This window comes from Bombus vosnesenskii, unplaced genomic scaffold (genome assembly GCF_011952255.1).
Source record: "Bombus vosnesenskii isolate JDL3184/JDL3185 unplaced genomic scaffold, Bvos_JDL3184-5_v1.1 scf7180000013285, whole genome shotgun sequence".
NCBI lineage: Eukaryota > Metazoa > Arthropoda > Insecta > Hymenoptera > Apidae > Bombus > Bombus vosnesenskii.
In genome coordinates, this window is record NW_022882938.1 from 2,094,608 (window position 1) to 2,108,747 (window position 14,140).

The following is a 14,140-nucleotide window of genomic DNA, read 5'->3' on the forward strand; positions in this document are numbered from 1 at the left end:
ATAAAACTGATCTTAGATATCTTAGCTTTTCGCTATTTTATTATTACACCGATAAATATTTTCATCGATAATTTAAATATTACTGTATGCTTGCAAATATGTTATTCGTGAAACCAAGTCAAACAAACATAGGAAAATGCTGGGATCATCGTTAAATATTTAATTCATCATTTCCATTATTAACGCTATTGTTTTCCCATTACTGTTTCAGCGATATTCCCATTTGTATTACGAAATTCCATCGACTCTACCCCCTACCATACAATTATGTGATACAAAAATGCGACAGAGAATTCAAAACACCTGGCAAATTTTCATAGGCCAGTTATACATCAATATTTTTGCGACGAATAAATTTAATTCCATTCCCTAACAGCATTTCGATAACAAATTTCCACGATCCGCTTTTTCACAATCATTTAACCAATTAACACGAATATTTCGTTTAAAAAAAGGTATTTAAATATCTATCGAAGAAATAGGCTTGATTTTGAATTGTTCGTTAGTGGGACTCGCAACGTTGTCGATATCACTAAAACTTTCAGGTATCGATAATGATCTTAGCTACACGTGATCAAATATAACTTTATCGAAATCAGGCGCCACAGACCCAATCACGGTTAAGTGATTAAAATAGCAAGAAATTGAGTGCATGAATCATCTTCCGTTATAGGTTACTGAACTCTTTTCAAGAATTTTTATCATGTCGAATACTTAATCCTTCTTGGAAAGATTACAAGCATTATTTGAACATCGCGTTCTCATTGATCATTCAGACAACAGCTTCTCCAATAGTATATGACCCTCGTACAATTCATAAATATTGTCTTTCTTTTTTTAATTATATCGTTCTATATACATTTAATATTATATATTATACCTGCTTAGAGTAAAGAAAATATTTAGTAGACGATTTATCGTTTTCCCATCGACCCGACGAAAGGAGCGATACAGATATCATAAAACGCGGACTGCAACCAAGCCGTTCATTGAAATTCATCGTTCGGATAATCCTACCATGGAAAGGCGTTTTAAATGAAACCCTTCAGAACGTTTGTTGCGATCTATGGATGATTCAGGAGCGCACGATTTACGAGCTTCACGCTTGCCCGACAATGTAAGAACATCTTTGTTCGACGTCGACAAAAGCGTTTGATAAATGTATGTCGAACACGGTGGTGACGCCTATTGTGTCAATATTTGAATGGATCAACGATAAATAGAAGAAAGAGGAAAGGAAAAGAATGAATCGAACGAGAACGGTTCCTGGTGACTTTTCATGGACAGTTACGCTTCCGCTTTTATCCTCTTTTCAAACGGTTTACCGACGATTTGTTGAGCAAAGGTTCCAACGTTCGCCAAGCCACGCGAATTTTATGGCCACGTTACGGCTCCCCGCACGCTAAGCGAATTTAGGAACATCGGTTTGCCGAGTTCGCGACGAATATGTTTCGAATGTGCTCACTGGAAAACAGTGTTCCACGCCTGTGTCACGGCCTCTGTTTAAATCTGCTGAGGATTCCGTATAAATTTACACGGTGTGTGCCGCTACATGGAATTTGAAGATCACAATGAAATTGAAGAATACAATGGAATTTGAAATTGAATTGTTCCATGAATTATACATGTAGTATTCCGCATAAAGAATCTTTCCTTAAATTAGTCTTAGCCTTATGAGTAAGAAATATTATACGTGTTTGTTATTTATAATATATTCACGAAGATAGTCAATAAATTATTGTTCAAATATAGAGTTCATACGAAATAACTAGTGAATCAATAATATTCGTTCCATTTGAAAAAAGACACTAATATTAAAATCGCTGATAGATAACAATTTGAAAAAGATAACGATTTAATCAGACGATATTCGTACGAATATTCTTTTTGTATTTTTAATAAATAATTCGAGAGGAAATGCATATATATAATACTATTGTATACGTTTAAACTTTAAATGTTTTATACGCGTGTATAATCAGTCAGCAGGATACATTTATAATTACACGTAATCGAACGGTCGAAACCGATGCTTCTTTTCGTTTGAGGTAATTCAGCGGGTTTGAAAACATTTCGATTTAGAAGGCAATCGCAGCAGAATCAGGTTTTCAGTCGAAACGGACTATGGCGGACTACATCAAAGTGACGTTACCCAAATAATGGATACGCGATTCGTTACCCAGTCACGGTCAAAATGAATTATTTCACGTATTATCCGTCTCCGCTTGCCATCACGGATTGCACGCTGTTTAACGAGCAGCGCAGAAAAATGATTAAAACCTGTCCCCGGCTACGAATAAAACGTGGTTTGCGCTCCAAATCGCGTTATCCCCAGCCCGCTCACATCGCAGTCTGCTACTTCGAATAAAAAATTTCAAAGCGGAAACGATCTACCGGAATTTATCGTAATTTTGCGAATGATTTTCATGCAATTTCACGCGGCAGCATCGAGGGACCAATTGCAAATTGCTGGACCGGTTTTATTTTTGTTTTCAATTCTGTCACGCGTTCGTTGTTTCAATGAGCAGAGGAAATTTGCAAGTTTATTGCTTCAAGACAAAATTATTTTCGTGTCTTATCGGATGGATCGCGTCAGATTTTGTACGTAATGTCGTTATTCTAACGGAAATAATTTATAAAATGATTGAAATCGTAATAAATCATTTTCAAATATTGATTCAAGATAAATTAATGATCTATGTGGAATTTCATTTATAACGCCGTTCGCTCATTTTTCATCACTTCAAAATGACTTACGGTGTCAAGCAAAGAACCAGTTCAAAGAAGCTTCTTTCAAGACTTTGGAAAATGTGTGCTTACCGTCTTGCACCGTCGACAATATCGTTTTAACATTCGAGTCGTCGTAAACTCGAACGTCAAAGCCAAGATACTTTAATGTTTGCTCCAGTTCCTTCGAATCTTTTTCCCCACCAACTCGTTTATCCTGTTTCTTGAAATTGACGTGGCTGAAGATTAACGCGATACCTCTTCGTTTGTGATTCATGTTATATACTTCCGAATGTGGGTCCAGATTAATTGTGCAACTCGGTCTGACAGGCTCATCCCTTAAAAAACAGGAAAAAGAAAAACAATATATGTAAATTAAAGAATTACTATTTTTCTTAATTTCGTAACGAATGAGCAAATACGTAGACGTAAATGTACTCCAAGAAGAACATAGTTCAAATATACATAGAAAATTGCAGAAAATTTTTATGAAAAAATTGACAAAATAGTATCGCGAACTAACCTCCCATAGCTTATTTTCAACATATCGAAATCATATCGTTTGGGAGTTATCCTATTTCTCTACGAACCCTGTTTCAAACTTCCTCCCAGCGGATATACACATTCAATATCCCAGAGGCAGTTTACGCAATTCGTATTCCGCGTGGAAACAATTTATTCGTTCGATTATGGCGTCGACACGGCGGCGCTACGCGAGCGAACGGTATTTAATTAGGAGATTCATATTCCAATGTAAATTCAATGCCGTAATTCGTTCTTTCCACTCAATTCTAGTCCGTCTAATATAGGACCTGTTAAGCGGCGAATTACACAGCTCGAAAACCCTTCTCATTCTGTTTTACGATCGTTGTCCATGTTCGCACCCGGGCTCGCGGATTCGCAATAACTAGCGCGCGTATATTTTTGTCCGTCGAAAAATTTCTCTGTTTCCGAATTTCGTCGATCGATACGGCGCGATGGTAGGAAGCCGGTAAAAAAAAAAAAACAAAAAAGAGAAGGAAAAAGAAGAAAAAAGAATGAAACCGAAACGCCGCAACGAAGCGCGTATCCCCGCAATTTCGGTGTCGACGTTGCACGTTGACGGTTTTTATGTTGCTCGTAAAATTTTGGACCTGGAGAAGAGAGTTGGCTAGCTCGTTTGCCAGGACAACGGTCCACAGACGCGCGACAAATAACATCTCTAGGAGGCGAAGGTCGACACTAAGCACAATTCTGCAAGAAACTTTTCGACGTTTATGCGGCCGCGAATTCAACGAATGAACATTGTCTCGGTGTTTGTGTATCGTAGTTTATCTCTAAATAAGATATAAGTTTCTTCCCGAATGGTATTTAATAGTATCGTCTAAATTAGTATATTTGCTCGATAGTAGCAATACGATGATTTATCCAATAGAAATTTCGACTGCAATGGACTTTGGAATCTTTCAACTCTGCACTTCTCCAACAAAATACTTCCAACGTTCTACCTATACTTGCGCCAACTTTCCAAAACCCAACGCAACCAATCGAGAACTGTACAAGCTCGAGTTCTCCGTGAACGTTTAGGAAGCAGCTGTGGGAGTACACTTATAGAGATCTAAACGAAAGCATCGGAACTTGTATTTCTTGGGCACCGTGGCAACTTCCGGCGCGCGAATTCAAAAGGTTTGCCTCTGTTGGAAAGGCGCGAAAGCGTATAATCTGTCGCGAGAGCCTCGCCCTCGTTCCAAAGTGTATTAGGCTGTTTCGTACTTTCCGCTCACGTACGAAAGGTGCACGCTACGAACGGAAAATCTTGCTCGCTGGTGGAGAGAGCGTCTGCGATCTACGTTCACAGAGAAGCGTACATGAGCGTGCACGAGTCCGCCGTATCATCCGACGGTCGATTTAATTTTAACTTAGATCGCAATCCCAGGCTAAAGAACTTCCAAGTAATGGCTCGACCGTTTTATCGTACAACTATGCTGCCCTCCTACCTCCTTGTAAACGTGTGTTCGTGAGCTGATCGAACCAGTCGCGTGTTCGGTGGAGTTAGTATGCGCGATTACCACCATTTTCACACGATGAACACCAAGTAACACGTCGTGATACTACGACGAATCGGATATAGAGATGGGTATTGTCGGGGAATCGAGTGAGACTTTCTCGACTTCTTAATTATTACTTAATTATTTAAAAGACGAAACGTTGGTTTGATAATGGTACTTTGCTATTTGAGCTTGCTTTGATTGCTTTAATAGATGATGGAAGAAGATTAAAAATTTGTATTTGCGTGTTTTGCTAAACAGTTCTTTCTATGTTTGAAATAAAATAAACGTAGTGACGATAAAAAATGTCGTGTAGGCGATTGAAGTTGGTTCTGCAATCGATACTCCCACGAGAGAATCGAGATTGAGCGCACCGCGCTATTTCTGCAATGAATACTTTTCGTGAAAGCGATTGTATCGTTATTTTTTAATTGTCGTACTACTAAATGGCACATTTTACAACTGCAGGTGACACGATGTTCCTAAACAGGTGGCAATTGCTATCGCATTTACAATGCGCGTTCGTGTTGTAGTAGGAGTATACTCTCGGAGAGAAGTATGGTTGTTGTGTTTGGAACTTAGAACTCTATGAATGCGCGCGTCAAAGGCTATATACTTGGTTGAATTGCGTGCATCTATGTGCGAACGTCTGTGTAGGATTGAATCCTCGTACGGAAGAACAGCGTGTACTTGAAACGAAGTTCCAGCAGGCATAACCAACAATTCCAACGTGCTTTCAGAATTTAGAGACTTCTCTCTGTGAAGAAACAATAGTATAATTTTTATATATGCAGATATATTTTGCGTTTGCTTACACTGTGTTTAGTACGTTGTTGTGAAATTCTGTCGAATTTTTTCAATTTTGTGTCAGAAATTATAATTACTCTGCCGCGTGTAGTGCTAAGAGACCAATTTTCCAACTATTACAAAATTCAGAGACATCTAATTTACATATTTAACACATACATATACCGTATATCGTTCTCGATTTCTATCGATGTTATCGCGGCACAATATGCAAGTTGATATTACTAGTTCAAATCGGGATTACGTTTTATGTATTTACGTGCATTTACATCTATTCTATTGCTTATGTCATGTTTACTATCTCTGGTACACGATTGTAGCAAAGGTACTGCTTACGTTTAGCTATAAACATTATTACGTCAGAGTTCATTCGTTACAACACCGTACTCAAATAAATTATACCTTTAGATACTTAACATCGCTCTCGAAGCTCAGCTTGTGAACAAACAAATGCATAACATTATGCATCGCTGTTTAAACCTTCTACCTCTTTCATAACATCGAACAAAATCGAAGAGGAATGAAAATATTATTTTCTTCAATTAAATAAACATCATTAAAAAGGAAATAAAAATCCATGCAATTCATTGACGATTTTATGCGTCGATTGTAACTGAATCGTTTCAAAACCGTAAAAACCACCTGCGCATCGCTCGAAACACATAGCAAAGCGAACGAAAAAGAGAGGTGGCGGAACATGAAAAACAAAAGAACGAACGAAAGAGGGACACAAAACGTCAGCCAACGATGCTGGATAGGGCTTTTTAAACGGCTGGAGATAGCAGGTTGCCAGTTGAAAGACTCTTCCCTAGGTGAATGTAGAGACACGCTTTCATGGGCGCGCAGTCGGGCAAATTCGTGCACGCGGACGCGAATAACGGGGTCTTGCTTGACAAAGCCCGCTGCAAAGTGCTTACAAACTAGTCATAAATGCGCGCGGACCTACCGCCCATTACCAAACAAACGTTCATTGGGAAAGAGAAACGAGTTACCGGTATTATAGCAGTTCGTCGCGTTTCCTTTGAACTCGAAAACATTTTGTACCGACCACTAATCCCAACCCCTGTTCCCTCTGTCTCGACGTCGGGAATATAAATCCCCGAGCAACGATTATAACGATCCAGTCCAATTGAGGGAAGAAGACCGTCTGCTACGAAATTGCGGCTGGGAATGAGGGACTGTCAATTTTGTTTTTAGCGAGTTCGAATCTTTTCCTCTTCCTCCACGATTAATACGAAGATATGATGAACTGGTTAATGTAACTGGACGGTCATTTGGTTCGGAGATCTTATGTTTCTTTTCGCGAAGGACAGGGCGAGTCGCGAATTTTCTGCAAATTTTCCTTAAAATACGCATGTAAATTGGAAGAGGGTGAAGTTCGATGGTTTAAGAAAGAGGCTGAGTGTTTTGTTTTACTATAACTGTTCTTATCATTTGCTATATTCTCGATGATAAACGAAATCGAGGGGATTGTCGAAGAGAAAAATTCCGATAAGCTTTACCTCTCTATGGTGCGAATTTAATAATGTGGTTGTAAACTGTTACTGGTCTTTCCTTTCTTAGTGAAAGATTCGAAACATATATACATCTCTCGTTAGCTCAATACTCGAGAAGCGAAATTATACTCCGTTTAACTTCTCCAAATCATAGCCGCACGGTAACACGGTCCTCCTTAATATTTCAGAGTGCAATAAGCAGACACCTCGCGCGACATACGGCCATAAACTGGCACGTAAAATTAATTTCAGCATAGAAATGTTAATTCTCAGCCGGTAAATATGCATATATCATGTGCTGACCGTGCTCCCTGCACTTTCATACACGTTGGTAATATACAACCGTTCTAGATCACGCGAAGCGGTTTCTACGTTTATTGCGCCGTTGACGCTTCACACGTAGCCTAACTTAAGTCACGTTTATCAAAGATTTGATATCTGAACACGTATATGTTACTGTTTCCGTTGGCGTGTCCGCTCGAAGAAAAAGTATACCGCTTTCTCGTATTTTCTGAAACCATTTTGAGGACACCTCCCCGCTGACAAATAAAATCGATCATTTTCGCTGAAGACCGACCGTTACGGTCCTAGTTTTTTGTTTTCTTTTCAATGTTGTCGTGTCATCAAAGAATATTCATTTAGGTATAAACCGATCTCTCAAAGAAATGTTAAAGCACTCACTTTGGTTTTGTAGACATTCGACTATCCACTTCAGAGTGCAAGTTTCCATTTTCTTCAAAAAACTTTTGACGTAGTAATTTGTTGCGCTCTCGTAATGATTCCATCTTGAATATTGCTGTAGTTGTCGGTAATAAATCCTTGAATAACGTTGCCGTTCGTAATCACTGTTACAGAAAACCAATGAGGAAGAGATGACGTCCAATTTTATAGGTAGTTGCTTATCTTATCGAAGTACTGATATCGTATTCGTTATTGATATCGATCTTTGTTACTGGAATCATTTGTGATTCGCAAAGCAAGAGAGGGAATCAAAGTACCGTATATTAATAGCGCTTTTCTAGCCTTTTGATCGCGTTATCAGAAACGGAAACTCGCACCTTTCCAGACATCTGGGTTATAACAGTGCCGTATTATTACTTAAATCGTACGGCGATCGACTGGTTCGTACAATTTTCGAATAATAAGAAAACTGTCGGATGTCAGCACTATTTTACTCAAGGTCGGCCTTCTACGGATAATACCATCAAGATTTATGTACACCAAGGTTCCGTTCTCTCTATTCCACTATGTGGTCTCTGACCTCCCAACTTCCCGCAACGTGGTCGCTAAAGAAAGGCCGATTATCATAACGCACAATGCGCTCGACGAACGTCCGAAATAATTTATGAGGCAACCCATGGAGAGCTCGTGTTGCGTCAGTTGTGAAATGTTTGCTTTACTTTTGATAAGAGCAGCGTTCCTTTTATCGTGATAGATGAAAAGACACAAATGGATTAGCAACGATCTTTTCTTTTTCGGAAGGATTTTTCGATGAATACGAAATTATTTCTATTTCCTTGAATAATTCTCCATCCTTTTCTTTATTTCTAATTGCAGATATTTATACGTATGATGTTAAGGATCTTTAATATATTTTAATATCTAACTTTTATTATTTAATATTTAATATCTCTACTGATTCGATATCGAATAAAGAATCAATACAACATCGCACGGGATGTTGAGAGCTTTATTTGGTCGATTCTGTAGTCATCGTATGTATTACTATCGCTAATATATTTCTTATCGCTTTCATATTGATCGTTCTAGAGGTTACCGTGACTCATTGCTTCGAATACGACAGATCTAAAATATATATCGTTTTGAAATGTGACTCATATTAATAGAATTACACTAATGAAAGTATGTGATTCACTAATAAAAAATTATGTCATTGTCATTTACAATTAAGTGTACGCGTTCGAGCGTTACCGAATCGAATGTTCTTCCTGGTTGCGAATGTTTTACGGAGAATAATCTTCTTTCCTATAATATAGCGGATATTTAAAACTGATTTAAAACTGATCTACCATCTCTGTTGGTTTTTAGACGTATAACATGGACGCCCAAGTCGGAGAATCGTCGGCATGCGCGACGGCATTACTGTGCGGAGTTAAAGCCAATTACGAGACTGTTGGCCTGGACTCCTCTGCACGCTTTGAGAACTGTTATTCCAGTTTTGATGCCCGTGTACCGTCCCTTATCAATTGGGCGCAGGAACAGGGTGAGTAAATACACGAACGTCAACAACTAATGCAAAGGATTATGTGCAATCGCATCCCATTCTCTCCGATCAATTGCAACTTAATTGGTAGCATCGTTTACCCTGACAATTGATGTTTTCTGAAATGTTTCCTTTTGTTTCTCTTGTTTTACGAAATCCTGCACTTTGCCCGTTTAAAAATGCCAGACTTTATCATGAAATGAGAATTGCTGTGAACAATAATTCCTATTTAAATTGTTCTTTGCGAAAAGTAAATATTTATATCCCTTTATCTTAAACAAATTATGTTTTATCTTAAACAAACAACGACATTTATCATTAAATCCAATTCGAACATGATTCACATCAACAGATGCCAATTAATACTTGGTTCAGTTACTATCAACAGATGCCAATTAATACTTGTTTTAGTTACTACTTACAATTCTCTTATCTGATAAACACGTTTGAGATTGATTGATTAACTATGTTCGATAAACGATAAAAGTCGTTTATAAGTTTATCTACAAATTCACAGCCAAGTTTAACGAAAGCCTCGAATAACCAAGAACACGATCAGAAACACTGTTTATATGACATACTTAGCATTAGTTTGCATGGGCGAAGTTGCGTAATCAAATGGCGCAATTCGGCTGATGAATTTTGGTTAAGATGTGCTGTTGAGTTATTACGCCGTCGATGAAGCAATGTCATAGACTTCACTTTATGTTGCCAACGTACGGTCGGAAACAGAGCGAGAAAAGGCGAAAGAACAATGGTCAGCTTCCAGCGGCATGATCGATGATTCTATGCGCGGAATTACCAAATGTTTGGACGCTTACCTGGACAGGAATGTACCTGAATATCCACGTATTACGAATCTTTTATATTTCTCTGAGCTTAAAAAATTGTTGCGCCCGGAATTCATAGAAATTAAAAGTTTAAGACTACCTACAAACACTTTGATGTTGTAATTATCGTTTATTATACGATTGCAAAATTCTTGCGTTATTTCACAATTGCAAAGTTTTCGCTTTTCCCATGCTTTCCGCCTTTGGTTCTACGCTAAACGTATAAAATTAAACAGTTAATATGAATCCGAGCAACGTTATCACGACAGTAGTGAGATCATAAGATTCGAGTGTTATTTTTTCACGTGCCATTCTGTGCCAAATATCCCCGGGACGAAAAGCGAATTTTCGAGCATAAATTCTGGCCATGTGCAATTCGGACCGCTCGTAGAATAGAGTTCAGGTAACAATGAAACGAGCTAAAATTTGAACGTTACAAGCACCGGCTGTTTTAAATGAAAAAAAACCCTGGAATGTTTCTACAATTCGTTGTATGAGTCTGAAATCACGAATAAAATACCAGGCACATTTATTAATGAAATAACGAACGCTCGATCGCAAGTATAGCGAGAATGTCTACGTGAAAAATTCGAATATCGTATTTTTCCGAATTTCTTATGAATTAAAAGCCTCTGCGGGCAGAATATAATTTTTCTAAATGGCCAAACCGACAAAGATTGTTCTAATTTCGAGGCCGGACGAAATCGAACTTTTGTACGAATTCGAAGTCCCCATTTCCACGTTTTCACCAAAATCCGCTCAGTTTTAGGTCGATGGTACAGAGTGCAGCCTTCGACTGCGATATCTATCGAAATCGTCGGGTATCGGCGTAAGCTACGATGCCCATTGGATTGTCTGGTTATAACCTGGCCTCATTAGAATGGTATCGAGCAATTAACAGAATTTCTCTGGCGCGCATGCACGAATATTAAGAGGTGCTAGGGGATGTTACCGCGATCGTCATATTGCGCCACGATCGAACCTCATTGTCACCGATATAGAACAGCTCTTTTATCCAATCATGATTTTCTAATTTTCCTCCGTCAGACATTGTTGTTCGAATTTGTAATTTTACAGTACAATTGCGAAGAATATCTTTATTTTATATGGAGCAAATATCTACGGCTGTAATGACGAAAGTCTCGCTGATTCGTTAAAATTGGAAGATCGGTAAGTTTATTAGATGCATTTTGTACTTGCCACATGCCAAGAATACACCTGGAACTGATCGATGATTTTAATTTCTAATAGGGACATGTTCGGTTTTATCATAGTCCTTTGACTAGTCCTGTGGTAAATAGCAACTGCGCTGCTGACGTGTTTTTAATATCGTTGTACTCTGTGGATCGATTCTCTCTTAGTTACAAAATTTCAAACTTTCCTGCAGCATTCAAGCATTTTTCAAAACTAGGACGAAATGAAAGTAGGAGTCGTAGAAGCGTACAAATTTCAATATTTATGATTTCGTTATGTTTCATGTGTCATACGTCATGTTTCATAAATATGATAAATCACGTAAATATATTTTAAAGTTCGCTCACGTATATGGAATTTTATAATTTTGACCTTCGTCTGCAAATTGAATATCATACCTAATTGCTCACTCTCGAACGCCTATTGTCGTTAGAATAATGATTTCACGTTTTTTAATAACCTAAAGCGTCGCCGGAAAATAACTTGGTGGTTGTTTTATAATTAACGAGCTATTATCTGCAGAGTTATCGCGTATAATTTAAAATAATTAATTTTGAAGGAGCAGATAAATAGAGGACGTAAATATTAAATGAAATTTCACGAATAAAATAACACTCTCAGAGTAACGTAATTAACAGATGCGTATAAATAATCACTTATCCGATTTGGGTTAACATCATACGATTGCGTAGTATACCACTTCATGCAATGACATTAATGACGATAATTTTACGGCGATAACTGATAACACGAAACCTGTACGAACAGAGAACATTAGGCAAATTTAATGTATTAAAATATACGCACAACTATACACGGAACATAGGTATAACAATATAATACAATAGGTGTAATATAATAATGCAAGAAATAAATGTATAGTTCCCTTTAATATAAATTTACACAACTGTTGTACTTCGTTAATACGCAATATTCGAAATCAACTTCACAATACACATTTTCATATATATACATATAACACATATCGAATCCCAAATAGCAACCAACAACTATGATACTATGAAACCATCAAAAACAATTTCTTTCATATTTTGCAATACCGAATATGCCATTTTCGACTTTTATGGGACCTTGACGGAATATACATATATGTTTACATTTTTTATAAATAAAAATTTCCAAAGCAAATCTCTTATACTATAAAAAATTCAAATAAATTACACGATAAAATATTTGTACGTTAATCCTAACTGCAGACGCGATAATACCCGGCGTTGCATAATAAATGTATTTTGGGAACGGTTTGTTAAAATTATTTTAAAATCATAAAACATTCAACGACCATTTTCGTTTATATGTTGTTTTGTTTAAAAGCTTTTAATCGATCCATTATACTCTTCGACGGTTTGATCCTTCTCTAAAATAACGTTTTGCTTCTTAAAAGCGCCATGTACAGCGGCGTACATAAAGGAACGGATAGTTTGTCTTTAAAAACCTTTCATCTCGAAAACGGTATTTATTATAAAACCAGGTAATAGCGATGGTTCAGATAGCTTCTGCACGATGCTTTCATGAAAGAGAGGTAAAGTGACAACAACCGATTAAGCTAGTTTTAGCAAGTGAACCATCCTGACTCCGTCGGAGCAGTTTCTCCGCGGCTAAACCAGCCGCCGCGAAAACAATGGGCTTATGTACCATGTAACAAGGCTGCACACGGTCATGTACATCGAGAGCAGTAATAAACACGTCGCATATAGCCGAGCTGGTACGTCTGACTGCGCCTACGTTACGAGCATGAAAGCGCAAGCTGCCTTAGCTCGATCATTAAGATGAATTGCCTCGTTGATTAATCGCGTGCCGTTTGCCGTTGACACGCTTCCCCGCCTTGCTAGCACAACACGGTCTCGCTTTCTGGCCCCTTTACCGCCGCAATTTGTCAATTTACAATTATTGTTTGCACATTCGATCGCATCTAACGCATACGCGATATCGCCGGCACTATACAAACAAACGAAGACGAGCCAGCCAAGCTTTTATGCAGTATCTACTATTTAGAGTTTAGAGAGCCGATCGAGAATTTCGAAAACCAGAAAACGAGATTATTACGAGATCACTACCGATAAATCTTCGACGATCTTTAAAATGTCGAGGATAAGAGATAGATAGATTTAACGGTTTAAAAAATTAATCAAAGAATATTCATTTCTTTCGCTAAGATATGCTTTGAATGATAGGTAATGTACGAGAATCTCGGACTTAACATAGCTCTGATTTAATATCGTTACCTAAACCGTGCTCATGAAAACCTAACAATCAATCTTCCTTACCTTTTCCCGGTCTAACTTTACTCGAGTTTCACTTTCACTGATTCTGAATTGATACCGATATATTATGCATGCTCGTAGAATTTGAGTGAAAGACACTTGATGAGAAGTTTACTAAAGGAACGACAAACTATGGGAAACTTTAGAGGTGAAGTGTTTTACAAAGTTTCAGTGATTCGTTATTCATGCTATTTTATATTTGGGTGAATTATGGGAATTTGATGTATCTTCGAAGAAAAAGCCGCGCGCCAAAAAGACACAACAACGTAAATCGGGACTTAAAGAATTAAAATAGGATATATATCAAGCTTCCTATAGACTATACCTTCAAATCGAATTATCTTTCAATCGCAATTATTGTACTCTTCGTTTTGCCAATTGCATCGAATCGAAAGTCTATTTCGGCGGCAATTTTCACGCGTGAACATCGCGCATACCGTCCAACAAGATTCTCGCTTGGCAAAAAAAAATGAAATTTTCGGTGACATCGATATCTCGTTAATTAACCCGCATTCGGGCACCGCGGCGAGAACGAATTGCAAGGGAAAAT

At 37.9% G+C, this 14,140-nt stretch overlaps 2 protein-coding genes across 3 annotated transcripts in view; one reads left to right on the forward strand and one right to left on the reverse strand.

Annotated features, from left to right (window-relative positions):
- Nucleotides 1–7,857, reverse strand: part of LOC117232171 (caspase-like) — a 35,736-nt gene extending 27,879 nt beyond the window's left edge. The window contains exons 1-2 of the mRNA XM_033491377.1: nucleotides 7,739–7,857; nucleotides 2,821–3,065 (exon numbers count right to left, since the gene is read on the reverse strand). Of these exons, the coding sequence (XP_033347268.1) occupies nucleotides 2,821–3,065; nucleotides 7,739–7,842 (349 nt within the window). The 5' untranslated portion in view covers nucleotides 7,843–7,857. The remainder of the gene's footprint in view (nucleotides 1–2,820; nucleotides 3,066–7,738) is intronic.
- The window catches only part of LOC117232169 (alkaline phosphatase, tissue-nonspecific isozyme-like), a 181,589-nt gene that overhangs the window by 149,380 nt on the left and 18,069 nt on the right, over nucleotides 1–14,140 (forward strand). For both annotated transcript variants that reach the window (XM_033491374.1, XM_033491376.1), the window contains exon 3: nucleotides 9,107–9,281. In XM_033491374.1, coding sequence (XP_033347265.1) covers nucleotides 9,107–9,281 — 175 coding nt within the window. The remainder of the gene's footprint in view (nucleotides 1–9,106; nucleotides 9,282–14,140) is intronic.